The sequence below is a fragment of the Seriola aureovittata genome, chromosome 22 (assembly GCF_021018895.1).
Source record: "Seriola aureovittata isolate HTS-2021-v1 ecotype China chromosome 22, ASM2101889v1, whole genome shotgun sequence".
Taxonomy (NCBI): Eukaryota; Metazoa; Chordata; class Actinopteri; order Carangiformes; family Carangidae; genus Seriola; species Seriola aureovittata.
The window spans coordinates 15,156,024-15,183,532 of NC_079385.1; the positions used below are offsets into that span (position 1 = coordinate 15,156,024).

The 27,509-nt window shown below is 40.9% G+C and overlaps 4 protein-coding genes and 5 non-coding genes across 10 annotated transcripts; 3 read left to right on the top strand and 6 right to left on the bottom strand.

Annotated features, from left to right (window-relative positions):
• Nucleotides 1–896: 896 nt before the first annotated feature.
• Nucleotides 897–12,014, bottom strand: ttll1 (tubulin tyrosine ligase-like family, member 1). Its single transcript, XM_056368157.1, has 10 exons — nt 11,541–12,014; nt 11,263–11,386; nt 10,294–10,502; nt 9,984–10,164; nt 9,472–9,609; nt 9,152–9,260; nt 8,560–8,703; nt 7,883–7,969; nt 6,659–6,822; nt 897–3,962 (listed from the first exon to the last, which is right to left on the bottom strand). Exons 2-10 carry the CDS (start codon nt 11,373–11,375, stop codon nt 3,833–3,835), a joined length of 1,275 nt encoding a protein of 424 aa, XP_056224132.1. The 5' UTR covers nt 11,376–11,386; nt 11,541–12,014; the 3' UTR covers nt 897–3,832.
• trnay-gua (transfer RNA tyrosine (anticodon GUA)) lies at nt 4,200–4,286 on the top strand. Its single transcript is given in 2 exon segments — nt 4,200–4,236; nt 4,251–4,286. It is a non-coding gene; the product is annotated as a tRNA-Tyr (tRNA).
• trnay-gua (transfer RNA tyrosine (anticodon GUA)) lies at nt 4,381–4,467 on the top strand. Its single transcript is given in 2 exon segments — nt 4,381–4,417; nt 4,432–4,467. It is a non-coding gene; the product is annotated as a tRNA-Tyr (tRNA).
• Nucleotides 5,331–5,417, bottom strand: trnay-gua (transfer RNA tyrosine (anticodon GUA)). Its single transcript is given in 2 exon segments — nt 5,331–5,366; nt 5,381–5,417. It is a non-coding gene; the product is annotated as a tRNA-Tyr (tRNA).
• On the bottom strand, nt 5,803–5,889 carry trnay-gua (transfer RNA tyrosine (anticodon GUA)). The gene is given in 2 exon segments: nt 5,803–5,838; nt 5,853–5,889. It is a non-coding gene; the product is annotated as a tRNA-Tyr (tRNA).
• On the bottom strand, nt 6,423–6,509 carry trnay-gua (transfer RNA tyrosine (anticodon GUA)). Its single transcript is given in 2 exon segments — nt 6,423–6,458; nt 6,473–6,509. It is a non-coding gene; the product is annotated as a tRNA-Tyr (tRNA).
• Nucleotides 12,015–12,321: 307 nt separating the features above from the next.
• On the top strand, nt 12,322–15,903 carry bik (BCL2 interacting killer). 2 transcript variants are annotated; one of them, XM_056368249.1, is made up of 6 exons: nt 12,327–13,089; nt 13,177–13,205; nt 14,310–14,413; nt 14,626–14,778; nt 14,868–14,982; nt 15,571–15,903. In XM_056368249.1, the coding sequence occupies exons 3-6, from the start codon at nt 14,319–14,321 to the stop codon at nt 15,685–15,687; spliced, it is 480 nt and encodes a 159-aa protein (XP_056224224.1). In that variant the 5' UTR covers nt 12,327–13,089; nt 13,177–13,205; nt 14,310–14,318; the 3' UTR covers nt 15,688–15,903. The 2 variants fall into 2 exon arrangements, with proteins under 2 accessions (XP_056224226.1, XP_056224224.1); XM_056368251.1 differs by having other exon boundaries at nt 12,322–13,205.
• A 314-nt stretch (nt 15,904–16,217) lies between these two features.
• Nucleotides 16,218–18,439, bottom strand: mcat (malonyl CoA:ACP acyltransferase (mitochondrial)). Its single transcript, XM_056368248.1, has 5 exons — nt 17,817–18,439; nt 17,442–17,529; nt 17,112–17,329; nt 16,768–16,905; nt 16,218–16,651 (listed from the first exon to the last, which is right to left on the bottom strand). The coding sequence occupies exons 1-5, from the start codon at nt 18,264–18,266 to the stop codon at nt 16,379–16,381; spliced, it is 1,167 nt and encodes a 388-aa protein (XP_056224223.1). The 5' UTR covers nt 18,267–18,439; the 3' UTR covers nt 16,218–16,378.
• A 1,160-nt stretch (nt 18,440–19,599) lies between these two features.
• On the bottom strand, nt 19,600–27,243 carry def6c (DEF6 guanine nucleotide exchange factor c). Its single transcript, XM_056368304.1, has 12 exons — nt 26,762–27,243; nt 25,871–26,011; nt 24,804–24,986; nt 23,908–24,138; nt 23,663–23,809; nt 23,441–23,549; nt 22,434–22,654; nt 22,190–22,297; nt 21,690–21,856; nt 20,485–20,683; nt 20,301–20,391; nt 19,600–20,112 (listed from the first exon to the last, which is right to left on the bottom strand). Exons 1-12 carry the CDS (start codon nt 26,855–26,857, stop codon nt 19,901–19,903), a joined length of 1,905 nt encoding a protein of 634 aa, XP_056224279.1. The 5' UTR covers nt 26,858–27,243; the 3' UTR covers nt 19,600–19,900.
• Nucleotides 27,244–27,509: the final 266 nt, after the last annotated feature.

Consider the following 27,509-nt stretch of genomic DNA (forward strand, 5'->3'; position numbering starts at 1 on the left):
CTCTGCTATTTTAAGTAGATTTTGAAAAAAATTCTGTACTTTTATTTAGATAAGATTTTGCACAGTTTTTACTGATATCGTGTTGTTGGATTATTTCTACATTGTTGTATGACTACTAAATATAGGATCTGAATTTCATTCTACCACTGAAAAGTACATACATAAGTAACAATAGTATTGGAAAATATCTGGAAGTATTTTGCAGTTAAAGACGGTGTAATACAGCCATTACTTAAATATAACTTAAAATAACTGATTTATAATCAAATATAATGTTACCTGACTATTACACCAAACAACATGAAATCTTGTCTGGTGATTTGATTACGTCTGTTTAAGAAGAACTAGTGTCATAGTTGTATATTGAGATTAAAAATTGATGAAGCTTCCAGGATGAGGTTTCAAAACCTTTATTTTGAAATTATTACATTTCCGATCTCGCACTATTTAAGACCGATGAGCTTTATGCAAACTACGGAGAGGCGCGCCTGTCTGACGTCACATCCCTTGAAAACTTTTTTTTGGTCATTTTATCCAGGGGCACTCTGAATGGTTCCCTACAGGAGGAGCCCAAGGGGCCCTAGAGAGGCTTCTAGGTCTCGTTTTGTGAATGTTTGTTAATGAAAGTCAAAGTGAGATTAGCCCTCTTTGGGACCCTATGTTCCTTACACTCTCTCATCACCTTCAAATGCCCACGATGTGCACACTGCAGACTACACATGACAACATTAAATTTCAATTAGAACCCCAGCACTATCTGCTGAGTGTTTGCTATATGTTGTTGTTATTGAAATGTAAATAAAAATATGCACCATTTCACATAAAAGATAAAGGTTTTAAAATTAGAGTCAGAGCCTTGGATAAAGTTTTAAAAATACCAATCTATGGCAACCACATTCATAAGTTCAGAGTTTATTTATGTGACAGGTCATAGAAAACAGAGCAATCGTGGCACATGTTCAGAGGCAAACTGAACTGCTGTAATATAGCGTGTTTCCCCATGCACAAATATATGATGATGACAGTGTCCCATCACAAATTCAATGTCTGAGATATTAATAAAGATTAAAGACTAAGAATAAAGATAAAAAACTCAACCCTCTTATGTTTCTCTCTACTGCAAATATAGACACTTTCTTCACTCATGCAGAAGCCATGAACTAATTCTGTAAATGGAACAGCAATATATTTAATGCAGAGTTGTGTAATGGACACTCTTAGATGTACAGTAGTATATTTAAATAGCTAGTCTTATGTTTATCACTTGCAGTCTGAGGACGTGAGAACTTGTCAACAACTTAGAAAAAGGTTCTTTCTTGTAAATGAGACTCAAAGACTTCAAAAATGCTGTAAATAAAAAACTTCTGCATGTATTTTAAATGGCCAGTCCACTTTAATTTTTCCACTTATCCCCTGTTTTAAAATATAAACATTTGTGAAGGCAGCACCAATATGGATATTTTATTGAAAGGAAGACAAAAATTAAAATCAATTGAAAAAATGCATTTGTCATACACAGAAATGTCATTAATTCAAAGCTAAAAACATAGATGCTCTTCACGTCATGTACACAGCATAAGCTGCACAGTTTATAACCACAACAAAGAAAACCAGCAGTGGGAACCTCATGTCAACCCAGGTCTTTATTTGACATCTGTTCGATACTCTTCAGAATTCGATCCATCTCTCAGTGAATTTGCTCTCTATCACAGGAGGATGTGTGCGTCTCACTGACCAACAAAGACTCACACAGATCAGATAGCTTTGGCTGGAGATCACAGATAAACATGTGTATGATTTATTTGCATCGTCCAGCTGCTTTTCTATGTAGTAACCAGCTGCAGGACCAAGGAGGAAACAACAATGTGGTGGTGAGGCGGTGTCAAACTTTCAAGGTCAAGGAGCGGTGCCATGCAGAGACCGACTTTACTGCCGTGGTAACAGCGAGAACATAGGAGCAGAGGTCATTTGCTTTTTGAAGGATTGACCTCTGATTAATCTACACTCCAGACAGATTAGATTCATCAAAGGCTATAGGGGCCTCTTGCTACAGTGAAGTGACAAGAAATGAAAAACCCTGACTCCACTGTTAGAGCAAATAAAGAAGCCTGTTACACAATCAGTGGAGAATTTTCCCTCTCTATGTTATTCCAAAGCAAATCAACAAACATTAGTCATACAAAAGCAGCATTTAATTCCACAAATGAGTTTACACAGCAGAATAGGCTTGAATGATACTGTCTCAGCATCAACACCGTGCTGTATGCATTTGTAATATTCAAATAAGATAAGACATGTCAAAAAGGAAAAAATAAATTATATAAACTATTTTGCTGCGGACAAAAAATGAAAACGTCCTCATTTCTAATTTTGATTACTAATGTTAAAGACAAATAATATAGTCCATCTGATTAATAATATAATTAAGATTGATTTTAATCACAATTTAGTTACAGCCTTTTGTTTTCCCTTGATTTTCTTCTCACCACTTCAAAGAATCAGCCTCTTTTTTTTTTTTTTTTTTAGAACAAAGTGATTTATTAATCAATATGAACAAACACTTTATACTGGATTAAATCAAAGTGTCACGTTAAAGGGAAAACTGTCCTAATCCCTAATCCCTCCCTAGTCATTGCTTAAATTATAAATTCTACAGAAGTTAAATGCTTAATATTCATAGTGAGTGTGACTTAAATTACTGTATTTACCCAGAAGAAAAGAAAATATCACAATGACCCCCCGCAATACTGTTCAGCCCCACATTAGTGAATTAAAAAGGGGAATTTTTATCCATCATCGGTGGTTCAATATTTCAGTAACTGCAGGAAAGTTGGGAGATTATTGTTTTAAGTTAGATTTGAAAATGCACAGCAGATGTGACATCAGCGGTCCAACTCAAAATGCAACATGGGAAAAATCAGTTAAGTGAATAAAGTGATAAAGTGCAACAGCACTGAATATAGTCAATCTCAATGAAACCCCCCACGCATAAACATACTGATAATGAACGTATAAAAAACATTATATAATTCAATTTAAGGGCCATTATACATTTAGTTCTGTTACGTTAATCTATCTATCAACTGCCTATCAATAAATCACATCTTTATACCTTTTGTGTTCGTTAGATTTCTTGTTTCTGTCACTGTGTTTTTTCCATACCTCTTTGTTTCCATACAGTTCATCACACAGAGCTCCTGTGTGGTGGGTCAAGTTAAAATGTCAGTACTCAGTAATCATGCATAGTTCAGGTTTTTCATCCGTCTTGCTCGCCTTGGATTTTTTTTTTTAAATTTTGTAACAACTGTCTTTTCTTTTCGTATAACGGCCATTTTCCCCGTCTGTTGCTCCTAATGTGTCCCCAGCTGTCACAGGGCTCTCACAAGGTTTTCTTATATCAAAGGTTTGTTTGGGTCATTTTTCCTTGGCTATGTAAAGAGCCTGGTTGCTGTTGGTGGGAGAGTTCAAGTGACACTGGGCTTTGGGAGTAAACTTCATTTGACTTGACCCTCATATCAACATAATTTGTACATTTCTGGTTACACATTCATACAAACAGCCACAAACTCCAGCCTTTAAACTCTCCAAATATGACCCCATTGTTGACTTCTCTCCCCTTCAGCAGCAGGGTTATTGCCCCCACGTGCCTCAGTCAGTGAAATGTGGAGAGAGAGAAAGAGAGAGAGAAAGAGAGAGAGAGCAGTCCTCCGTTGGATAGTTGGGCTAAAAAAAAAAGGTCTGGGTGGTCCTTCTTTTTTTTTTTATCCCCATGTGCCCCACTGTTGGACCCTGTAATATTGTACAGGAAGTCATAAGAGTCAGCAATATCACCTCACTTCCAGGTGGCGGCAACGGGACGAACGCCTGCACTTCCCTTGGAGCCCTTTGACCCCAGCGACTGACCTGAGCGGCTTCGCAGGTCACGCTCGGCATTCTCGCTCTGCGCCTGCTCCTCGTCGTACCTTGTGACACAGAGAAGCACTTAGAGTCAGTGGAGGGTGTAGTAAAGAAAAACATATGAGCGAGTTCCTGTTGCCCCCTCTGCTCGCTGTTACACGGAACAAAAAGGGGATTAACTCACACAATAAGCACTAAGCACACATTATGCCCACAACAATGGGGCTCATGCTGAAAGGACCCCAGCATACATTGTGCAAAGTATCCTTTAAATTGGCGGTCTGCCGCTCCAGACCACTACCCCTTCGATAGCTCAGTTGGTAGAGCGGAGGACTGTAGTGGAAATACCAGGCATCCTTAGGTCGCTGGTTCAAATCCGGCTCGAAGGAGTGATGTTTTAGCTATGCTACTATGCTAACTGGTTTGTTCACCATGGGTTAAAGTGTGACCGACCAGTCACAGGTTTGCAGTGATTGTCTCACACCTTCGATAGCTCAGTTGGTAGAGCGGAGGACTGTAGTGGAAATACCAGGCATCCTTAGGTCGCTGGTTCAAATCCGGCTCGAAGGAGTGATTTTTAATTGTGTTAATGTTGCAGCAGTTACAAACAAATTCAGGGCACTTTCATAAGACGCAGCTTCCTCCAGACTTGTGAAAGAACTACTGTATGTGTGGAAATGGTGACTGCATGAGTTCAGTACCTGTTTGTGACATCTCAAAACAGCAGCATAATGACAGACAACAAGGAAAAATAACTTCTACCAAACTTTGGACTGACTAGCTGAAAGAAATATTGTATAAAAATGTTTTCCTAACAAATATTTTATAAGAAAACCAACTTTTTAAAGACCCTTATCAGATAATTTCCTGAGGTTTTCTGACTGAACAGGCACATGTTGCTTAGGAAAGAGTCCAGGCAGAAGGGCTGATCCTTTTGTGCTAAACAGATGTTGAGCAGTTTGTTTTAACAGATGCTGCTTTTTCAAACTGGATTTATGCAGTGAGTCATGGATCTGTGCCACTGCCACAACAGACCTCCTCTGCTTCAACCGAGCCAAACATAACCGACATGTTTTCCACCCTCAGCAGCTATCGTTTTTGGTACTGTGCTCTTCACAACACTCAGTGCTCGTCTTTTTGCCTCCATTCATTTAAAGTTTTTCTTAAAGGCAGACTTGAACCAGAGACCTAAGGGTTGGCAGGTAAGAGTATAAAAGTCACTAGTGGGACCTACTGTGTTAACCAGCCAATAGCTGTAACCTAACAAATCACAACATTGTGGGATATGTTTATGTTAATTAGAGTTTAGTTTTGATGTGTCATTAGAATTGCTTTTGCATGGTTTCAGCTGGTGTATGTTGAACCATGTGCTGAACTACAAACTGAACTGGTGTATGTGTGGCTAACCATCAAGTGTCTCAGTTAAAAGCTACTCCTTCGAGCCGGATTTGAACCAGCGACCTAAGGATGCCTGGTATGTCCACTACAGTCCTCCGCTCTACCAACTGAGCTATCGAAGGGAGAGAGAATGACATATCACAAACCATTTACGACAGGGTCACACTAACACCCAATGGTGGACACAAAAGTGGGGGGAGTACTCTTTGAGATATTTCACTAAAGTGGTGGACCAGCTGACGTTTCCCTCCCTGGAGTCATGCTGCTAACAAAGCTAAACCAACTCTCCTTAGACACAAACTGTATTTACCTGTTGTCCATCAGAATCTGTTGTAGAGTAACGTAACAAACAATGTCATAATGTTCACAAAAGCTGCTCCATGAAACTGCAGCCAAACGAGGAAAGTAGCAACAGTAATGAGTTAATAACTTTAGTTAGGAAGCTTTACAAATACAGAAGGAGAAGGCAAACACATTCAGGTTCCACAGCACACAGTCAAAAGCAACTCCTTCGAGCCGGATTTGAACCAGCGACCTAAGGATGCCTGGGATGTCCACTACAGTCCTCCGCTCTACCAACTGAGCTATCGAAGGGATGTGTGCCACATGAGCAGATGACTGCTAGGATCTGTCTGTGTGCAGCTTTAGCACAGACGACTGCAGATGAATACAAACAGTGCATCAACTGGATCTTTGTGGAGTGTGAGCACTGGTGTTTAGTGGAACATACATAGGAAAAAGCAACACAAGCTCATATTACATCTGTCTACAGGGACACTGATGATTTTTTTTCATGATATAAATCTAGATTAAGATTAAAGCATTGGAATTAAAAAGATCTGTGGCAGTATTTTCATGAATCTTATGGAGCAGCAATAAACAATAAAGTGTAAAGTCTCAATTCTTCTGTGAATATAATGAACAAAAAAAGTTTCTGAATATAACTGCCTCTCATGTGCTTCTCTTACAATCTAACAAACAGCATCATGATAAAGTTTTCACAATGTTGAAGAGAAACCAGTGACCCAAGACAGTTACTCCGAGTTCTGGTTAATAAGTTACAGTTAAAACCATAAACCTGCTCAGTCACATGGTCTCCTCTGTTTCACTACACAGTTAAAAGTTACTCCTTCGAGCCGGATTTGAACCAGCGACCTAAGGATGTCTATTATTACCTCTACAGTCCTCCGCTCTACCAACTGAGCTATCGAAGGGGCCTGGAGGTTGCAAGGGATACAAGACACCCAGAGCTTAGTCACTGTAACAGACAAACTTTCACTTTTCACTAGGGTGATATTTTTAGCTCCTCGCTTCCTTGACTCAGTGTGTCTGAATGTGACTGGTAGATTTCAGTGTCACTCACAGAACTTGATAGTTGCCCAGGGCCTCTCGGGGTGGGCTGCGATTCCAGCGGCAGTCTGGGATGTCCCCGTTGGGTGTGACAATGTTGAGGGTGTCGTTGATGAGGTTGTACTTCAGGATGCGGTCGTTGGCCGTGCTGGAGGTCAGCGAGGGGGAGGCATTGACCTGAGGAGCACAGAGAGACAAAGAAACATGACATTTACATTTGAAAAGAAGGTGTTTTGCATGGAAACACGTGGAGATCCAGTTTAAAGTACTGTGTGATCTAGACAGACATGAGCACATTGTTTAATTTCCTCCCATCCCCCATAGGGGCTCTCATCAGGCAGGAAATGTAGCTGCTAATGTGCAATAAGAGCTGGGCCCATAAACACACATTCAAAGAAGAACTCTAGATACACACTGGAAAACTTACATGGCTGCCAAAGGAGAGATGAAGCAATTATTCTGATATCAAAACACACACACTTCCTTGAATTATTAAAACAAACACACACTTCTATTGTTATGCATTACCTTTTATGAGAGTTGGCATCCATACATGCCTTCCTAACTACTGTAAGGTCAAACCAAAACAGAGCAAGTAGCAGGAGTAATGAATAAAAGATTTGTGGCACAGGTTTTATTGGTCTGTCACTGAGGAGCGTTAATGCCCTACAACCAACTTGGTGTCGACTGAAATAGATCAGATTGGTGTCTTTGAACAGAAATAGTTGAGACCTAACCTGGAAACCCAGCAATTCATTGTATGGCTGTCAAAAGGAGCGCAGAAAAAGATGACAGCTACATAACAAGAACAATATTCAGATTGTAAAAGAAACACAATCCAACGATGACAAAGGCGCCCTATTTTAAGATAAACTCCAGCCAGCAAATAGCCTGTATCAGCCTGTATTACTTGGTACATGCTCAGTTTTCCCTGTATTTTCAGCTGGAATAAAACGCAGAATGGGTCAGCATACATCTGAACACAGAGAGACTCACGTCCAATTATACACACACAAAGTTCAACCTCGAGGGCATTTAAAGTTGCTCAACAACCAAAGGAAAAGTATGTGGAGTAACTGTGAACGCATATAAAGTGTGTCTTCAGGAACTAGGCAAAGAAAAACATGTTTTTTATACAGCATAGTTTATTGTTTAGTCGATAAAATCAATTAAATTCCTTTTATGTGAGTTTGTAGGTGTGTTTGTGCGTAATAGCTCCTCCTGTTACATTACTCACCTCGATAAGCCACGGCTTCAGCTTGTCATCAATGATGATGTCATACCCGTAACATTCAAAACAGTGCTTGTCGTTGTTCATCACAGGCTGGGAGACATAAGGAAGAGGAATTGACCAGTTAGTGATTGAAATACGTTGGGAACTTTTGAATGTATCAGAGTAAGTCAGCTGGGAAGGATGTTAGCAAATAGCAAAGTAAAAATACACCAGTGGACGTGGCTATTAGCACACAGCAGCATGTGTATAGAGGCCTTATAGGGGAAGTGCATCAGATCGCTAAGTAGAAAAAGGAAGCGTACATTAAGTTGAGTGCACTGCTGTTCTTAAAACAAAAAGACATCACTACATTGAGGTAACTTTACAACTGTCTGTTTAAAAGTGTTAGACTGCTGCAGTCATTAAAGGTCTCACACTTTTAACACCATCCCCCAGCAGGAACAACAGTGTGGTTTAATGTACATTTTAAGTTAACACCATTGTTTCAAGCTGTTGTTTTGCATATACATGGTTTTCATAGGATAAAACCTTATCTAAATACGTAACATTGAAGATACACAACATATCCAGTGCGTTTAAGTCTCATAATTTGTTTTAAACTTCTTAAAATTCTTGTATTTTTTATGATGTCAATCAGCGTGTAAGAGTGACTGTCACATACTTTGGACATGTCTACTCACAGCCACAGCTTTCAGGGACTGCACCACAATCCAGTGGATCTGGTCAAACAGTCGGCTGGTCACCTCCTTTCCTCTGGTGCTCTCTAGGTACAAACGGAGGTTACTGACCGTCCACTTGCCTCCATGAACGTGGTTGTAGTCATCCTGCGTTAAAGGCACACACTCTAACTAGGTACTGGAATTGTTTCTTTTTTGTTCTGGTGCAAAAAGATGTACAGATTGACTTTGAGAAGGATATATTGATACCTGAAATTCATCGGTCAGTGTCTTTGGATCTAGTCAGCAGATGTTATATATATTTTGTGAAACTGTATATTTAGCCTGATACAATTTAAAGGTGCAGTCCACCAATTTTACACAACTTTTGACCCAACCCCTACAGAATAAAAGTCAGGATGTTGAAGCCTCTGCTGCTTCATGAGACCCTGTATGGAAGTGCACTACTCAACTGGTGGAATACCCCTTTAACATCCGATATTAACACTGATTTAAAACATTAAATTCTAACAGTTGTGCACTTTTTATACTTTAAGAAATATTCTGTGCACACTATGTGGCCCTACTAGCCAGAGCAGACATGATACAGACTTACCCCATGTTTTTGGATGGCAACATTGGTGAGATGAACAAACATGTTGTCCAGTTCACTTGTACTGGGTGTGTACTTCACTGTGCAGAACCGACAGAAGCCCAGTTTGTACCTGAGAGTCGAACACCAGAGAGAGCTCACATAAACAACTTTGATAAGATCAGTAACAGTCGTACTGACTGTGATTAAGATTTTAAAGAATATTCTAACACACTGCTATCACTAATTCATTACCAAAACCTTCCCCTGGTGAATAATTACAGACAAATCAGGTTAATGGTTCAACTACAGCCGAATTCTATGCTTTAATAAGAAAGGCTTACATGTAGCATTTCAGAGGCCGATAGGTGGTCACCAAGACATAAAGCCGCAGGTCAAACTTCTTCCCTCCTATCAGCAGAGGATTGTCAATGTACAGGGAGATGACATATGCTTCCTTACCACTAGAGGCTGCTACAAACCTGGGGGCAAAAAAGCAAGATACCAAACATCAGCAAAACCACAACCAAGCTGATGTGTTAAAAGAAAGATCATTACCAGTTTTGGATGTTTACCTGGAAATCAAATGCTTAAAGAGAAGATTACACTGTTTTTTTCTGTGCATATAACTTCAAAGTGTTAGGCTTCCTCCTCACATTGGGTCATTTACTGAGAAGTGATCATTAACCAATGCTGGCATTACTTCACCAAACGAGTAGAGAATAGAGAATGGAGAAACAACAGGTGCTTTGTGGTTTGTTTTTCCATAAAATTGAAAGAAAAAAGAGGAAATACAAAAAACACACCTACATACAGCAACCTCACAGGAAGGATTCAGTGGCGGTGGTTAACTCACGTGGAGGTGCGGCTGTCTCTGGACCACTTTTTGATCTGGGACAGTTTGTTGATGAGGAAGATGCCTTTGCCCTGGGCCTTCCCGCAGGGCTTCATGATCCAGGTGCTGGACGGATTCTTACGAAACTCCTCCACAAACAAATTATAATCAGCCGGGAGCATGAACGTCACAGGGACAAAATCTGCACAAAAGATGGAGGAAACAGAAAAACATAATCAACTTTTTCCTCTATGAGAGGAAAAGGAAAGGAGGCAGATAAATATCTTTGCATTTCTACACTCATCCCTCTCCGTAGTGCTCTGATAGATACCTAGATAAATGTATTTCCCGTTCTCATCCTTCTCTGCCAGCGGACTTCCTTCCTTCTCCAGCTCCTTGCGGTAGCGTTTAATGTTCTTGATCATCAGGTCCTTCCTGGTCAGCTCATAGTGGTTGGGGAAGTGGTTAACCATCTGTTCATCTGACAGGCGGTAGCCGGTGTCCACACTGAACACATTCCTGATGGTCTGGACGCTCATCCTGCACATAGCACAAATATTATGACACTCTGGAACCTAGAAATTAGCTTGATATAATTATCACTCATTAATTGGCATAGGCAGGATAATCATGCACCCTACTTCTCCTTCACTGCATTTCAGAGGCATATATTGCACTTTTCACTCCACTGCTGTTGTTACTGGGTACTTTTCAAATGAACATTTTACATAAAAAGATAAGATTAAACCAGGGGTTTCCAACCTTTTTGACTTGTGTCACCTTATAAAAAACAAAAGTCTAGTCAAAGCCCCTTGTAACGTTTCAGATGTTAACCAAATGTAAGATTATCCAATATTTCACAAAAAATTAGCAAAGGTTAGAACAAATTGATAAATATATGTGAAGCAAAACTTTGTTTTTTCTTCTTTTCTCTCCTATTAACCATCTCACGACCCCTCAGATTGGTCTTGTGACATTTGGGAAGTGGCCTGAATCCTAGTTTGGGAACCACTGTGCTAAACTACCTGACTATATACTATATAAAGTAGTTGAAACTGGTACCTTCTCACCTCACACCAGTATTAACAACCTATCAGTATAATATAATGTAATAAAAATGTATCGCAGGGGCCATTCAACCTTACATTCACATTGTGATAGTTCTACATAAGCATAGAATGTGAGTACTTCTACCACCATTGCCTTCATATATAATATATATACACACATGTATAAGGTGCTTGCATGAAATAGTGTCTAAGGACTACAAGTGCAGGTGTAATGTAGATGGGAAACCTACCAGTAGAAATTCCAGTCTTCGTTTTCTGTGACTTGAATCCATTCCCTTTTCTCAAAGTTGTTGATGAGCACTGATTTTTCAATATCTGTCACCCACTTCACCTTACCGGCCATGGTGCCTCCCACTAGGGTGGAGCACAGTACAACAGGTAAAAGCAGATAAACAAGCTGACAGCACTACGGATAGAAAAATGCAGGGTAAGAAGAAGGGAAATGCATGCTGTAACGGTGCACCGGTGCATTTCGCATTGCCCCTGTGGTTTCTATCCAGTCACCTACCTGCAAATCAATGTCAGGAAACAGCCAGTCATCAGCATCAGCTAGCCGGGCTGGCTCAGTTGTTAGCAGGCTGCTGCTGAATCCTCCCCGGACTGCTGCAGAGGCTGGGCGGACATCACCCAGTCAGTGATGCAATCTCATCAGACGGTCGTTAGCTGAGCTCCAAGCCAAGCACAGCGGCAGGGCGGTTTGTTAGCATCGCCGTTAGCAAACCATTTCTCCCAGGTTAGCATTCTTTATTGCTAACAAGCTACATTTATTGATCCAGGCGTCGTGAAACCCGACTGTGACGCCAAGCCCACCACGGCCAAACTGCTCTTCACAATAAAAGTCTTTGTTATTAATTACATTCATGTATATATAGATAACAATATTATGCGATTTAATTTCAATTTTAAAGAAAATTTAATTTAAAAATGTGTAGAAAAAGAAACAATTACACGACACCGTTTAGGGCTTGGCTTTTCCGGGAAAATAACCTAGCAACGGGGGACGCAGTGATGTCATTGCAGGGTGTCGTTAGCACAGTGGACCAGCAGGGGTCAGCGTTGGGCAGCCTGTGATATTTTTAATCATTACAAACACGTTGCATCCATGTGATGTCTGTTAAAACTGGTACTTACACCTTCTCTTGGATTTCTTACTGAATAATTAGATTTTGTTGCGTATACATTTTATTCATAGATGTACATATTTTTTAAGACAGAAATCCCTTAAAAAATTTTTCTTCACTGGCCTGGTTTAAGCTGCTTGAACAGGACCCTCCCTCTTAGTTAACTTATTCTCATTATGAATGTATGCTGTAAATGTATCAACAAAGTAAATTGTACTTGAATTTTGCACAATAAAAAAGCAAACAAAACCAAAACCACTGCATACATGTTTGCCACAACATCCAAAAGTTATGTTGATTATTATGCACAAGAGATTATTCCACTGATAATCTTTTTAATAATCTTTTACTTTATCAGAACTTGTGTCTTATGGACAATACGGGTGACAGAACAAGGCAACTGCACTATTATTGTAATGTATAAAATAATAGCACTTAGATGTCACTATTACATACTGAATAAGTTAAGATATAAATTATCAAAAATTAATGACTATATCTATAACACTAACACTGTATCTAACTATATTAAACAATGCAGATTAGCAAAATATCAGAAAAAAACACAAGACAGGGACAGTACAAAGAAAGATTAAATATATAATAATAAAAATAATATTGGTTAGGCATGCAAAAAGACTTTCCATATAAACTGAAAAAAAAGATTTATGCATATGATATTTTCACAAGGTTTGAAATGATTCTTTATTTATGCATATGACATTTTCCCAGCAGACAAAATGGATCATATAGCTCTCTATAGCCACTCTAAGATATAAAAAGTAGTATTCTGAAGTAATGTGAAAAGATACATTTATTTTCTAAAGCACAACTACTGTCGCCCCACCGTGGTCACTCCCGGCAGCAGCAGGTAAAGGCGTGGCCAATCACTTTTGTGGCAGTTACCTGAGAACAACAAGATTAAAGGACGCTGCTGTAAGTACAGGAAAACACATTGCGATGATTTCTTTACTTTATCATTTCCAACACATTTTAATTAAAATGTCTTTGTATTTATTACAGGGCGGCGTCCACTTTAATCTACACAAAAGGTAGGTTTTACTTTCCTTCTATTGTACAGGCACCTGTTTACTGTCAGGGCGGGAGCGTTCATTTTCGATTAATATCTTACATGATATTATTCCTAAAGAATAAAATACATTAGTTAATTAGAAATGTAGTTTTTCATTTTTTAATGAATTAATCTCTGCGGACTTAATGTGTAACTTAATATGTGTGATCGTCCAAACGACCTTTGTTTGCATTAGGTGAGGGATGATTTCATCTCTTTGTTATGACAACACGGAAAACTACTATTGACTATTACACGAGTTATACTCAACAACTGTCCTCTGAGTATCATTTTGCAGCCTTGGCTGTGATTATATTAATCATATTAAATTATATTAAGGTTCCCACATTTATGGCAATATTTTGATGGTATTTGATCTTTTTCTTTTAAATTGGCTTAAACTCCTTAAAATATTTCCTCAGGACCCATCATGATTTGTAAATACACAAACATTTAATGCCTCTAAGCAGATTCTTTGGAACCGGCGATGTGTTACTTCTTCTCGGAGAGGGTAAAAAGGCAGTTTGGTTGATTTGAGTTATGGAAATGGAGCATTTGCATTCAGGCACATGATTTCAGACACAACAGGAACTGGCATCAGGACATGTGCACGTAGGAGGCAACAATAAACATTTGCAGGCTTGACTGTTATGGCAAAACAGAAAATAACAAGTCATATGTAAGTGTATAGTGAGAAAGGTAGATTAGATCTATAGTTTTCTGCATAAACTCGTCCTGAACTTCATGTCCATTTGGGAGCTGAAACACACTGCTGCAGTGTACAGTAGTAAGTGGACTACAACTGTTGGACTTAATCCAACAGATGATGTCATCTCAAACCTAGGAGAGCCTGTTTTATCTACCTGGATATTCTTCCCGGTAACACAGCCACCACCTATCCTGGTAACCTGACCCAGTATTTACACAACCTGTTTATGACCGTTGGGAGTCAAGCAAGGATAACACACAGACACTGTCAAACCACAGAGCCATTATCTGTCCTGCACAACTAATGAAGCTCAAGGTACTTTTATCTCACATGTACTAATATGAATAATTTACATATTGATGGGTCTCTTTTCAGAAAACAAAGATGGTGGAACAAACAAGACAGCCGAGTCGTGTCGTCTCTCTCCAGGCTGGACCTGGCGAGGTGGACGCTGGCACCCTGTTTGACATTAACCTCAGGTACAGCACTGGCCCTTCGCCACACTAGAGTGACTGTTAATAACAACGACACACAGTTCAGACAGACGGAGCCTCAGGACACAGACCATGTGGGATCAGTTGTACCAAAAACAAACACTAACAAAAAAAAAAAAAAATTGTGACATAATGTGACAAATCCAACTGGAAAAATCTAAGTAACTGAACAAAATCTCTGCTTGTTCTCTCTTCAGAATCAATGACAGGACTGCCCGTGCTTTTGCCCGCCAATTGGCTGTAATTGGAGACCAGCTGGACCGGGAGTGGACCAGCCGACAGCCAAACTGGCTACCAACTCCTCTACACATGCTAAGACCTGCTCAGGCACTGACCAGGACCATCTATCGGTAAAAAAAAATAAATTCATCCATTTCATGTTATTTCACTCATCAGATCTTTATGTGACTGGCTGTAACCTGGTGTTGCTCTGTCCCAGGGACATCCACAGCCAGTTTTGGGGCTTCCAGGGTCTGTCTGCTGCAGTGAAGGCCTGGATAGCGAGCACTGCGCCTGGGCAGGGCATCCTCAGAGCTGAAGCGTGGACAGCCTGGGTAACACTTGTTTTTATGTGACATTATACATGTCTCAACTGACCCTTCACTAAGCTGTTCCTCTCTCTGATATAGCAGCATCTTAGCACTGACGCAGCCGATGTGTCAGTGCCAAACAGGTCATCAGAATCAGAATCATGTGATTAGCTCATGTGCCCATTCTCTTTGGTTGTAAAGTTGGGTTACTCCTGGAGGTGTAAGCTAGCCAGACATGCAAATGTTTGCAGCTTACATTAGAGCAGATAAACGCTCGGTTTAATCCTCACATTACTTACACATTTGCTACTTTATTTTTATTTTTTGAAAGGTTAAAAAAGCAGAATCATCCAAATGCTTAAGACGCTGATTATCACTCTGATTAAATTCCTGTGCGCCCTGTTTCAGCAAGTGGAGACATCCAAAGCTTGACAGACCTGCTATGCTTAGTTATTATTGCGAAGCTATGATGAAGACGTCATAATTTATATGCGGGCAAAATAATCTTTCCCTGTGTGCAAAATGTCCCACTGCTCAGATCTGAGACACAGATAAGATGTGTTAATGTTGGACATGCAGTTCAAGTTTGACTCACTGCGCTTCTTTTCACAGGTGTCCAATTTTAAAGTGAAAACCTGCACTGGCTGGACCAGAGGAGCCCTCGTGACTGTGGCTCTGGTGGCTGCATTGACCCTCTTCGGTGCACTATGGAAAGAATGGAAAGCCTAAAAGGCCATAAGCAGGTCTTTTTGGCCAATATACATTTGACAAAAAAAAAGAAAAAAAAAAAAGTTTGCAAGCGAGTGACAATTATTGCTAACTGATTTATTTCTGCTGTTTACTTTGACTTCTCTTTTTATACTATTTTAATGAGTGGTATTGAAGCTGACACTGAAGACTGTGAACAAATTATTGGGCAAGTAAAAAAATATTCTTTAAAACTTATCAGGGCATGTGGATATAGTTTAAATCAGTTTTACACCATTGCCTGAGGAGTTGGCCAGCATATTGTAGCAGTGACATGCTGGTTCACAGTTGTCAAAAGCATGTCTCCATGACTGGACTGTTGCTGGCCTGCAGTCTTTTGTATCTTGATTAGTTTCTTACTGGTTTAAGAGGCCAACTTTTTTTTTTTTTTTTTTTTTTTTACAGATGATATATAGCCTGGCTTAATGGAAAATGAAGGGAGCTGGACTTTCTGTAGCAGACTTGAAACTGCTTTTCATGTGACGCAAATAAAATTTTAAAATGGCAAAATGTTGCAGGCTCATTAATTAAAAAAAGTTTTATTTAATTATACAGTAACACACAAAGAAGACCTTAAGAAGCAACCACAGGAGCTTGCAGGTCTAACTGGTCTCGCTGGTCAGAATGTCTCCTGCTTGCTTGGTTTGTAATCAGAGTCCACACCTCTGCATTGTCAGTCTTCGTAAGTGGTGACTGGCACCTGTGTATACGTTTTGAAGGCCTTCCTGTTGCACATTTGAAGTGTTGAACCAAGCTGCTTCCCCGGGCCAACCTCGTAGGTGTGAGGGAACTTCTCTCCCTGCGTCCTCTCGTAGATCTCGTGCATCGTTTGCTCCCACTTCACGGGCGACACCAGCTGCTTCACCAGCTGTCTGCGCACGTGGCTCTCGTTCATGTAGCGTTTGCCATCGACATTGGAGTACACGTTGATCTCGGGACGCCGCACCTGAACAGGAGAGAAATCTAGGTGTTAGATGATGAGTGCTAAATCAGAATAATTTTTTTAATTAATAAATAAAACACCATAAAGGCCTGATGTGGCTTAAAAACTGTTTGACTGACCTCCACCTGTCTGAGAACATCTCTGAGGGGTTCAGTAGCCGACGCCATCAGCTCGGTGTGAAAAGCTCCGCTGACCGGGAGAGGTTTGGTCCTCATGAACTCCAGACGCCTCGAGTTCTGCTTGAGGAAATCCAAAGCCTGGGAAGACAGAGAGAGAGAGAGAGATCTCACAGGAGAAGCCTGAGACTCAAAGAAAAATACCCTTCTTCATCATACGTTTGCACAGATATGCTTCACTGTGATGTAGATGAAGCAAAGATGTAACGTCCTGTCCCACCTTTAACTGGTGGTTACACCTGATGCGTTCATAGCTGTATTTTGAATTGAGCTTTTGTGCTGCAAACCTGTTGGTGTCCTGCGATGACCCTGCCGTCAGGGAACAGATAGTTGGCCACAGAGCACACCGGCTCCTCAATCCCCAGGCTCTTGCAGTGCTCTTTAGCTTGAACACAAGCGTATTTATACTGAGCCTGACGTCTCCCGATCACTGACAGCATCCCACTGGGAACCAGCTCTGATGCTTTCTGCATGGCCTCCGCACGCACCTTCACCACATACAGGGCTAGATAAGAAGGCACAGCAAGGGTAAATACGGCAGACTAACTAACATTGGTGTTTTTTTTCACTGAGCTCCAGCTTCGTCCTGCACAACACAGGAAACATGTCATGTTTACCTTCTGCAAAGTTCATGGCACCAGAAAAGACCAGAGCAGCAAATTCTCCGACGCTGAAACCTGCAGCAGCAACACACGTCTCGATGGCCTGTGGACGAATGTAAAGAAAAAGAAGATAATGCCTCAGTAATAATAATATAATGTATTTATGCTTATATGGACAAGATGATTATAAAAAAAAAACAGTGGATGCATCATAATAAAATATTATTTTATCATTTTACATAATTATCAGCTGCAGCTCTAATTAGACGAGTTTCCAGAGGCCATGAAGTGACAATACCTGAAACAATGACTTAAAACTCTAACTATTAGTTGATCAATAATTTCCTGTCAATCATTGCAAACTGATCGATTAATCGTTATCTGACGTACATTTGGGTTTTCTCGGTTCAGCCTCTCCACCGCAGCCAGTGAGGTGACGAACACCGCCGGCTGACAGTGGACCGTCTTCATCAGCTCCTCCTCGGGGCCCTCCAGGCACAGAGACAGCAGGTCGTACCCGAGGATCTTCTGGGCGACCCTGAACATGTCTTTGACGTTAGGGTACTTTAAAAGTCCTCTACACATGCCCACAAACTGGCTGCCCTGCCCGGGGAAGAGGAACACGGAGCGCTCGCTGGGGTCCTTTCGGCGCCTCCAGCGCCGTTCCTCCTCCGCGGCCGGCTCGCTGTCCCGGAGAAGAGCCGAGGTTTCAGCCGGAGGATGGTGAGCTGTATCCGGGGAGCCGCGCTGGCTGCTGGACAGTCTCCTGCTCAGAGAGACCAGAGACCTGACCTTCCCTCTGGAGGCTGCCGTCATGCTGACAGCCACTGAGGCCAACATGGTGCACTCCTCACTCCTCACCTAATGATGTCTGCACAGGTTAAAACAAACCCATAACACGACCGGATAAACTGCGATTAATTAGATATAAACTCAACAGACAGTTTCTCTACCACCTGCATGACACAGTGCAGGACGCCGCCATGATGTTTGAAGTAGGGAGTTATTTTGTTTTCTTTCCGGGTCATTTTTCTGCTCTTATTTACTTCAGCGCCACCTTCAGGGCAAAATGTGTCATTATTTCATTGATAGATAGATAGATAGATAGATAGATAGATAGATAGATAGATAGATAGATAGATAGATAGATAGATAGATAGATAGATCGATCGATAGATAGATAGATAGATAGATAGATAGATAGATAGATACTTTATTTATATCCTAGGGGAAATTCATGTGTCCATTAGCTCATTGTTGATAATAATAATAATAATAACAATAAAAACAGTTAATAATAAATAAACAGTAATAATTACATTAGTCCACATCCTTTGGCTGAGGTGTTGTATAGCTTGATGGCAGTGGGAATAAAGGATCTCCTGAACCTCTCTGTTCTGCAGCGCAGTGAGATGAGACGTTTGCACAAGTGTACATTTTTATACCTACGATGATCAATCGATTCATTGATTATATTTGATATATCAATATTATCGTAATATAATCAATGCCGGTTCCAGCTTTAAAAATATGAGGATTTGATACTTTAAAACTCAAGTTATACTGGATTTTAAGGATGGTAGTGATACTAATATTTGAGAGTTTAAAATATAGTAACAGAAATAGTAATGATTTATCAGCTAATATTAGTTTTTGTGAATTTCCCTTTTGGCACCAGTGAAGGCTTATCTGTTTTTTTGTTGTTTTTTTGTTGTTTTGTTTTTTAAATAAATATAAACCATAAACAAACATCTTTGATGAGGATCCCTTAAACCAGGATATGTACCGAGCAGCTCAAATGGAAACCTTGATGATATCTTTTATATTTCTGTTGTGCAATTACTCGTAACTTATCTGCTGCATACATCCTGATAATATGTCTGTGATGTGCTAACGTCAGCTGATGCATTTGCCAGCTAGTTTATTATTTGGGCTCAACTGCTCAGTATTTTGTCATCAACCTTGTTTTGTATGTCAAATAACTAGACAACTCCTCTGCAATGTTGTATTCATCTGCACTTTTAAACTTTTTACGACGCATTTATTACGTACACAACTTCCTGTGGTTTCAATCATCAGATTACAGCAGAGAACTTGAAGCACAAGTCTAATATTAACAGACATAGTTGTAGAGAGAGAGGTTTTAGTGAATCAAATGGTTTGACCAGGGAAATGACAAATATCACAAAATGAAATTTTATTATTCACCAAGAAACTTTATTTGTACAAAACTGTAAATCTCTGTTGATCTTAGTCAAATGTGTTTTCATTTAATCCTGCATTGTTCTCCATCTTAGTGTGCAACTCTGAATATAAATATAATACAAAGCTTTTTGAAGGTTTTCTATGTATTATTGTAAATAATGTTTTCCTTCCACTCTCCACTCTCAATCTCACACAAATGAAGAATTTCTTTCATCATTATTGAACTCGTACATTAGAAAACTTGTTCCCTTAACCGTCATCATGTTTTATCACATTTGTCCGTTGGGTTTTCCCTGTGATTCATCTGATCTGTCTGAGAGGTGAGCGGCCTCCATCTGCTCCTCCAGCCTCTGGTTCTCCTCCGGAGTCTGGCTGTTCTCATGGGCTCGTATCTTGAATTTAGAGATGAACTCGTTACTTGCCAGCGCTCCTTCCTTTTTGGGACACATTTGTTTTGATAATAGGCGATGTTCCAAACGCTCTGCAAAAAGAGAAGAAAATTTCCAGTTGATTCAAAGTCAAGCTTCATAACAGCAATATAACTTTTTCCCCAAGGAGGTTACGTTAATGTCCTATTTTAGGAGTTAGTCCAAGACAGAAGTTATCCGTCCTGGAGCAGGTCCAAGCCCAGGAATTTTTAAAGATGTGGTGTTTTAGAGCACACTGCACCTCCAGGAGTGATGGGCGTCATCAGGCGGTTCAGCTGGACGTTCCAGTGCCGCACATGTTGACTGGCGTTCCTCAGCTTCTCCTGAACCTCCTGGAGTGAGAGGATAAAAGTAGTAGCTGCTTGTGAGTGTTTTTCTGATATTAAACACACTGAACTGATCCGAACACACTGCCTCTTATTCACCTCCAGGTGCTGGTGGCTTCTCTGGCGAGATGCCCGCAGGTCCTGGAGCTCCTGAGAGGCGGAGTGGAGGGCTGAGGGGGCTTCCTCGTCTATACTGCCGTCTGAGGCCTCCTTTATGGGGCTGAGGCCCTGCAAGGCCCTTTGCTGCTCCTGCAGGAGCTGACACAGCTTCTTTTTCTCCTCTTCAGCCTGCAGCAACCTGGAGAAAAGAGGAAAGAGCAGAACTAAAGTAACTGAAAATGTGTCTGCAGTTTGGTTTGGTTCAGAGCAGAGGTTCACAGACATGAGGCAAAGATACACTGTAAGGCCACCAGGACATGTGCATCCTGGTGTTCTAGAAACAATGGGAAGTTAGTTAATGTAGTTAGCAGCTGCAGCAGCAGCTGTGACACAGAGTTAACTGAGGCAATTAAGATACTTCAGAACCCGCAGTGACAGACTGCCACAATCTGCCTCAAACACACAGACTTGATACACACATTTCTAGATCCAGAGGATGACATTATCTTCAATTTCCATTGCAAATAAACATCCATAAATCCACAGAGAAATTGTAGAAAATATAAGACACTCCGTATAGCTGCAGAACGTTTTTAAGCTTTCCTTAGTTTCAAAGTAAAACACTGATAGTTGCCGGTAAGCAAATATAGGATAAAATAAAAAGTTGTAGCTCAAAGATAACATATACATAGGATATACATCTTGTTTATATCCCTCAGAGCAACGGTGGGTCGCAAATCATTTGCAAAACAGTACAATTTGGTAAAAGGTGTAATTATATATATGAATAATGTAAATGAAATGATCTTTAGAAACTGTCATTGTGTTTTTTTCTCGTATTAAGACTTATCACTGTGATAAAAAAAATGAACTGTATGTTCTCATCATGCAGACCACATTGTGTACTTATTTGTTATCTCAGTCTGACTGTGTGCATCCGTGGAAAAAACTGGACTATCACCCTGGATGTCTGGTTAGGCTGAGATTCCTCTGCTTTCAGTTCAGTCCTGAATCTTTGATCGTTAGTTCGAAATCTCAGCGCATTATTATCCCCTAACACAAGTAAGGCAAACAATAGTAAGTCTTCCTTTAATATTCTAGTGCACAGTTGTCTCAGTTTTGAGAGGAGGCCCACAGGGGCAGACACTGAATTACCCCCGGTTTAGAGTACAGAGGGGAATACACTGGGTGTGTTTGTCTCTGACCTCTGCAGCTCCTGTCTGGCTCTCTCCTCCTCCAGCCGAGCCTGGATCTCCATGTTGAGAGCAGCCTCCAGTTTCCGCTGCGTCAGCTCCAACTCCTGAATCCTCTTCTTCTGCTGCTCAGCCTCCCTTTCCTTCTCCTGCATCTCTGCCTGCATGCTGTCTCTCAACTGGGCGCGCGCACACACACACACACATGCACGCACACACACGCACACACACGCGCACACACACACACACACACACACACACACACACACACACACACACACACACAAACCAGCACCAGTTAAGTGGAAAGAAATGACCTATTCCTGAATCACCTTTTCCAGGAATGTCGTAACCATTTCTCCACCACTAAACATCACTAAAGGTTAAATCTGACTTTTATAATGCCAACGTGTTCATGCTGTCTTCAGAGATCGAAGCCAATGGGATGGACTCTAAATCCCATTTCAGAAGAATTGTAAATAAATGTTGTCATCTGGCAAACTTTTTCTTACCATCTCAGCCTCTTTCAGCTGTCTCTCCAGCTCCATCTGCACCTCCCTCTGTTTCCTCCTCTCTCTCTCCTCTGCCTCCCTTCGTCTAGTTTCCAACTCCCGTGCATGCTGAAAAACACAGATATATGCTATTCAGCGCTAGAACATATTTGTTATTGTGTAATTACTGCCAGCAAGGTTTAAAAGTGAGCCTGACGTTGTGATCACACAATTGTCCCTCCGCCGATCCCGTCCCCTCTCTTACCTGGATGATGCTCTCAATCTCGAGATCCTGCCTGTCTTTCTCTTTCTCCATCTTCTCCAGCTCTTGGATATTCGAGTCGTCTGATTGGCTGCTGCAGCTGCTGCGGGCGCTCCGGCTGCGCTCCCGTTGGCTGTGTTCCCGCTGAACCCGTCTCTTCAGTTTCAGTTCGTGGTGAAGGGAGGACTTGCCCTCGCCCTGGAGACGGAGTCCTGTCTGAATGGCTGGAGAGGTAACACACACACACACACACACACACACACACATAGAGATCTTAATGTAAATTCTAAAAAAGAGAATGAGCGAGTGATTGCATGAGAAAAGTACTTCCTGTCATAATGACATTGTCATAATGCACAAAACGAGATGTCTTGGTGTCACATGATAAGGTTGTGTGTCAAGATAATGTTTCCTTTGTAGTTAACTGATTTTTCTGATATATTGCGTGTCGTGTGAAATCTTCCACCTAGTTCCAGGTTGAGAAACATATTCACATATTAACGTAAGGGCTGCATCTAATGATCATTTTCATTATCGATTACTTTTTCGATAAATCGTTCACTTGTTTAGTCTGTGAAGAAATAGTGGGAAACATCCACGATTTCCAAAAGTGATGTCCCTAAATTTCTTGTTCTATCCAAGTTACACTCTTAAACCAAAACAATATTTAATTTACTATCACAAGCGATACAAACAAAGCTCCAAATCCTCCTGTTTGAGAAGCTGGAACCAACAAATGTTTGTCATTTTTGCTTGAAACATTCAACACATCAATTATTAAAATAGTCGCCAATGAAATTAAATCAACAAACAAACTAGTTATTGGAGCTGTACAGACAATGAAGACACACTTCAGAGAATTTTCTTCATCAGTAGATGAACAGATGAAGACAGAAAGGAAAAAAAATACTTAAAATATTTGGTTTATGGCAGAGACGACACACATTATAAATCGGTGTCGTTAATTTAGGATTTTTTCCTCGTGTTTCTACTTGTACACACCAACACACCTTGAGTCCACTCCACCTTCTGTCTCTGGTCAGACGCGCTCATCTCATAGGTTTTGTTGTGGGTTTTCACACAGAACATACATCGCTTCCCCTCCCTGTCCGGAAGAGGCTGCAGCAGAGAGAAGAGACACTCGGACTCAGTAAGTCGGTTTAGTTGATGGTTAGTTAATGGTGAGGAGGTGAACACGTCGAACCCACAGAGTTTTTCCTTTCCTCACCAACCTCTATGACACAGCTTTTATCCAGATGGATCTCTCCTCTCTTGTCTTTCAGGTCCTCGCTGACGTAGTACGCCATGGAGAGGGGCTTCAGTACAAACCAGCGCTCCGTCCAGTTCCTACGAACGTGCCCCTTTTTCCACATATAACCCTGAAAGCAGTGATCAGGATGAAAATAACAAAAGGAGCAAATGAACTGTCTAATAAAAAAAAAAAAAAAAAGAGGGAGGAGTAAACACACACACTCACCCTCTTCAGGACATTGTGGTACATCTCCAGAAAGACCTCGTCCAAAGCCAAACTGAAGGCCTCGGCACTGGTGACCCTCAGCAGCTGGCCTGCAGTCATGTGATCCAGGAATGTCCATACAGACATACCTTCCTCCTGCAATGTGGCATCCTGGGATATTAAGTCCTCCAAGGGCTTCCCATCCCACTCCTCACTCATGGCTGTGGAGATTTTCTTGAGGAGATATTCCACCTAAAACCATTCAGAATATTTTAAGTATTAATATTTAGACCTGAGCTACAGGGACATCAGCTGATACAGATAGCGTCTTTACATTTTGTATAAGTATATTTCTGCAATACACCTTTACAGAGGAAGGCTTCTGTGCTGACGGTACAAAAGCAGTTTATTTTGGTCTCTGTCGACAGGAAACCAAAAGCATTATGGAGGAAGCGCAGGAAGGAAGAGCCTCATTAACTAACTTACTTGCACTGCTGTGAAAAAATGTAGTGGTCTGACTTTGTTCGGACACAAGCTGAGTTTATGTGAAACTTAATGTGTCTTTCTAGCAATAAACCGGCCACAGTGAAAGTGACCAATGCAGCTGCATTAAAACCCGCAGTATTGCCTTGATTTCCTGTGTGATTTGTTCCTCCGTCTCTCTTTATCGGTCTACTCAATGTTGAGGAAGAAACGTTAGCACTTATGTCATGTTTTATATGGATCTGTGAGCCTTCTCTCTTGATGCAAGGTTTGTCTGAATGATCATGGACTTGAGTCGTCTTAGCCGACCTCTCAGTCAATCAGATCCAACTGAATCCCTTCAAATAATGTCGATCCTGACATTGAGTGCTGGCACAATTCGGCACGTTAAATTCCCATTTAACGTGCTAAAACTCTCCTCTCTCATTATTTACCTCCTCTGGTATCATCACCAGCGGGTAGCGGTCCTCAGACAGGAGGTTGAATAAACAGAAGAGCTTGAAACAGTCTCTCTCTGATAGCAGCGCCCCCTGTGGTACCCCCTTGAAGTTCTTCTTCATGGTCATCATCCAGCACAGATCGTCAAACTTCTCCTTGTCGAACATCCCCTCTTTGACCTGAAAAGACAGAAAAAGACCCGCAACGACTGATACTTTAATAGAGTTTGTGGGTGTAATAGGTCAATCGACCACAGAGATTATTAATTTCTCCCGCAACAAAACCCTGATTCTTGGAAAATTGCTCCACTCACTGTTTTTTTTCACTATAACAACTGAGATTACTTCATCCCCCACAAGCAGCTCGGCTTCTGAGAAACATTTGTGGTAAGAACAACCCAATAAAGCTATAGATATACTGTAAGCAGGAGTGGACAGAATGAAGTACATCTACTTGGGTGCTGCACATTTTTCGAGTACCTGTACTTTACTTGAGTATTATTATTTTTTTGGAAACTTATGACTTTTACTCCACCGTACATAATAAAAACAAATATTGTACTTTTGACTTCACTACATTTCTGTGACGTACTCGTTACTTCAAAGCAGCTTTCAGTCAGCAGAATGAATTTCATTTAATTTTCTAAAATGTGATAGACACATATACTCTGTTCATCACAGGAGAAAAAACAATCACAGCCAACTCATGTTGTGCTGCTGTATTTTTGAACAGCTCAGTTTGAACTTGGCGGTGGCCTAAAGGCAGCTGCGTCAGATAAAGATGAGGCAGAAGATTCTTCACCAGAGCGTCATGGCCTTATCTTAATTCAGCGTTTTGAACGTTTAAACATAAAGATTTTCTACAAGAAGGTCAGTGCATTCAGTAGGTTTTGTACATTTTGAGTAACTATTTGAACTTTGTAGTTTTCTGAACATGGAGGTGATATTTGTCATTGGATGATGAGTTTATGCGCCATTTACTGCTCCTAATTTACAATACACAAACAAAGAAATAAACTAGAAATAAAAGGTGCCCCCACAGGTGATTTTAACAGTCACTGTACCTTATCCAGTATGTATTTGTTGAGGTAGGGCATGTAGCCATGATTAGACACCGGCCCGTCATCGTCGTCCTGGAAGTGCTCCTCCAGAGCCACGGGGTCGTGTGGGATGTGCAGCACTGTGTACAGGTTGTGGGAAAGCACCTGAAGAAGAAACATAGACATAAAGTAGTTATATATAGACGATAAGATCTCACTTAAAATGGTAAAAGGTCATTGCTATAGTCTAAGTCTTCTGTGCACTCCATATTTCTTCATATATTCACACACACACACACACACACACAAGTACAGACAGCTGGCCCTCAGTGACTAAGCATGTCAGGACAGCTTTCTGCCAGTTCCCTGGATTCTTCTGTGCTGTGGGGGCTCAGCCAGGCATGTAGGAACTGGACAGAAAGCAACATGACAGACAAAAATAACACTCACTGAGGGGGAGAGATGGCAATAGAAGGTTTCTGCTTCTTGTTGTGTCTGTCTTATTGTTTCATTTAAAGCCCTGACAGTGGTGATGTTTTGTCTCTGTTAAAGTCTCTGGGTCACGGGGGTGGGAAGCTGGACTTTGAGCTTGAAGCTGGATCACACACTCACACCTTAGCTCCAATCTGAACAGGTTACGTGTCTGTTGGAAGAAAAACTGGAAGCTTTTTCAAATATTTGAACTTCTATCAGAGCTTGCAGGGCTTGAGTTACTGTTTACCCGACTACAATGTTGATTCACATATAGTAGCCTATTTTACAACGTATAAAGATAACTATAGAGACTGGTGAGTTCTGGTTTGTTTGAGGCAAAAAGTCGCACAAATACACAGTTGGGAGTTTGCTTCTGTGCTGACCAGTGGACGGCCTTCGGTCTCAGTTTCCTGATCTTAAAATAACATTATTCCCTCTTACCTTTAACTGCGATTTGGAGACTTTCCCACACTTCTCCACGTCCAGCGATGTGAACGCGTACCAGATGGATTTGAGGAGTTCGGATTTTAGGTCCATTTTGGAGACCTCGTCGTGCGCAAAAAGAACTACATTTCCAAGCGCAGCGCAGGGACTTTTACGCAGCGGCGGTGGTGAGAATTGCCAAATAAAATATGGGGCAGAGCACAGACTGCTGTGCAAACTGCAAAGGACCAAAATGAGTCAGATGTAGGGCAGACTTAAAGAGGCGGAGAGTAAAGATAAAGCCCGGAGTCCAACACAGTCCTCAACAATAAAAGTGCCTATTTTACTCATGTTTTAAACATTTTCTTTACTTTAGACTCGTGATAAAATGCAGCCTACCTGAATAAAATAGACAAACAAGCGAAATTTCGACCTATCCAAGCGAAATTTCCAAGATCTGAGACATTCATCCAGACAGTTGCCTACAGGGTGGATTTCTGAATTCCTCAAAGTGCTGAAAGCCAAAAAAAAAAAAAAAAAAAAAGGCAAATGAATGGCATCCGTATTGTTATCAGATTCAGGAGGCTTGCAGAGGGTTTAGGGACACACCCATTTGTGTCGAGGACTTAAAGCCATATTTATTTTAGCAGCTTCAAAATCTGAAAAGTTCAGGTATAATAAATAATAAACAGCACATTCACATTTCACACAACTCTGAATATATTCTGATGCAGTCAGTTTAGAAAAAAAAATACAACTTGACAAC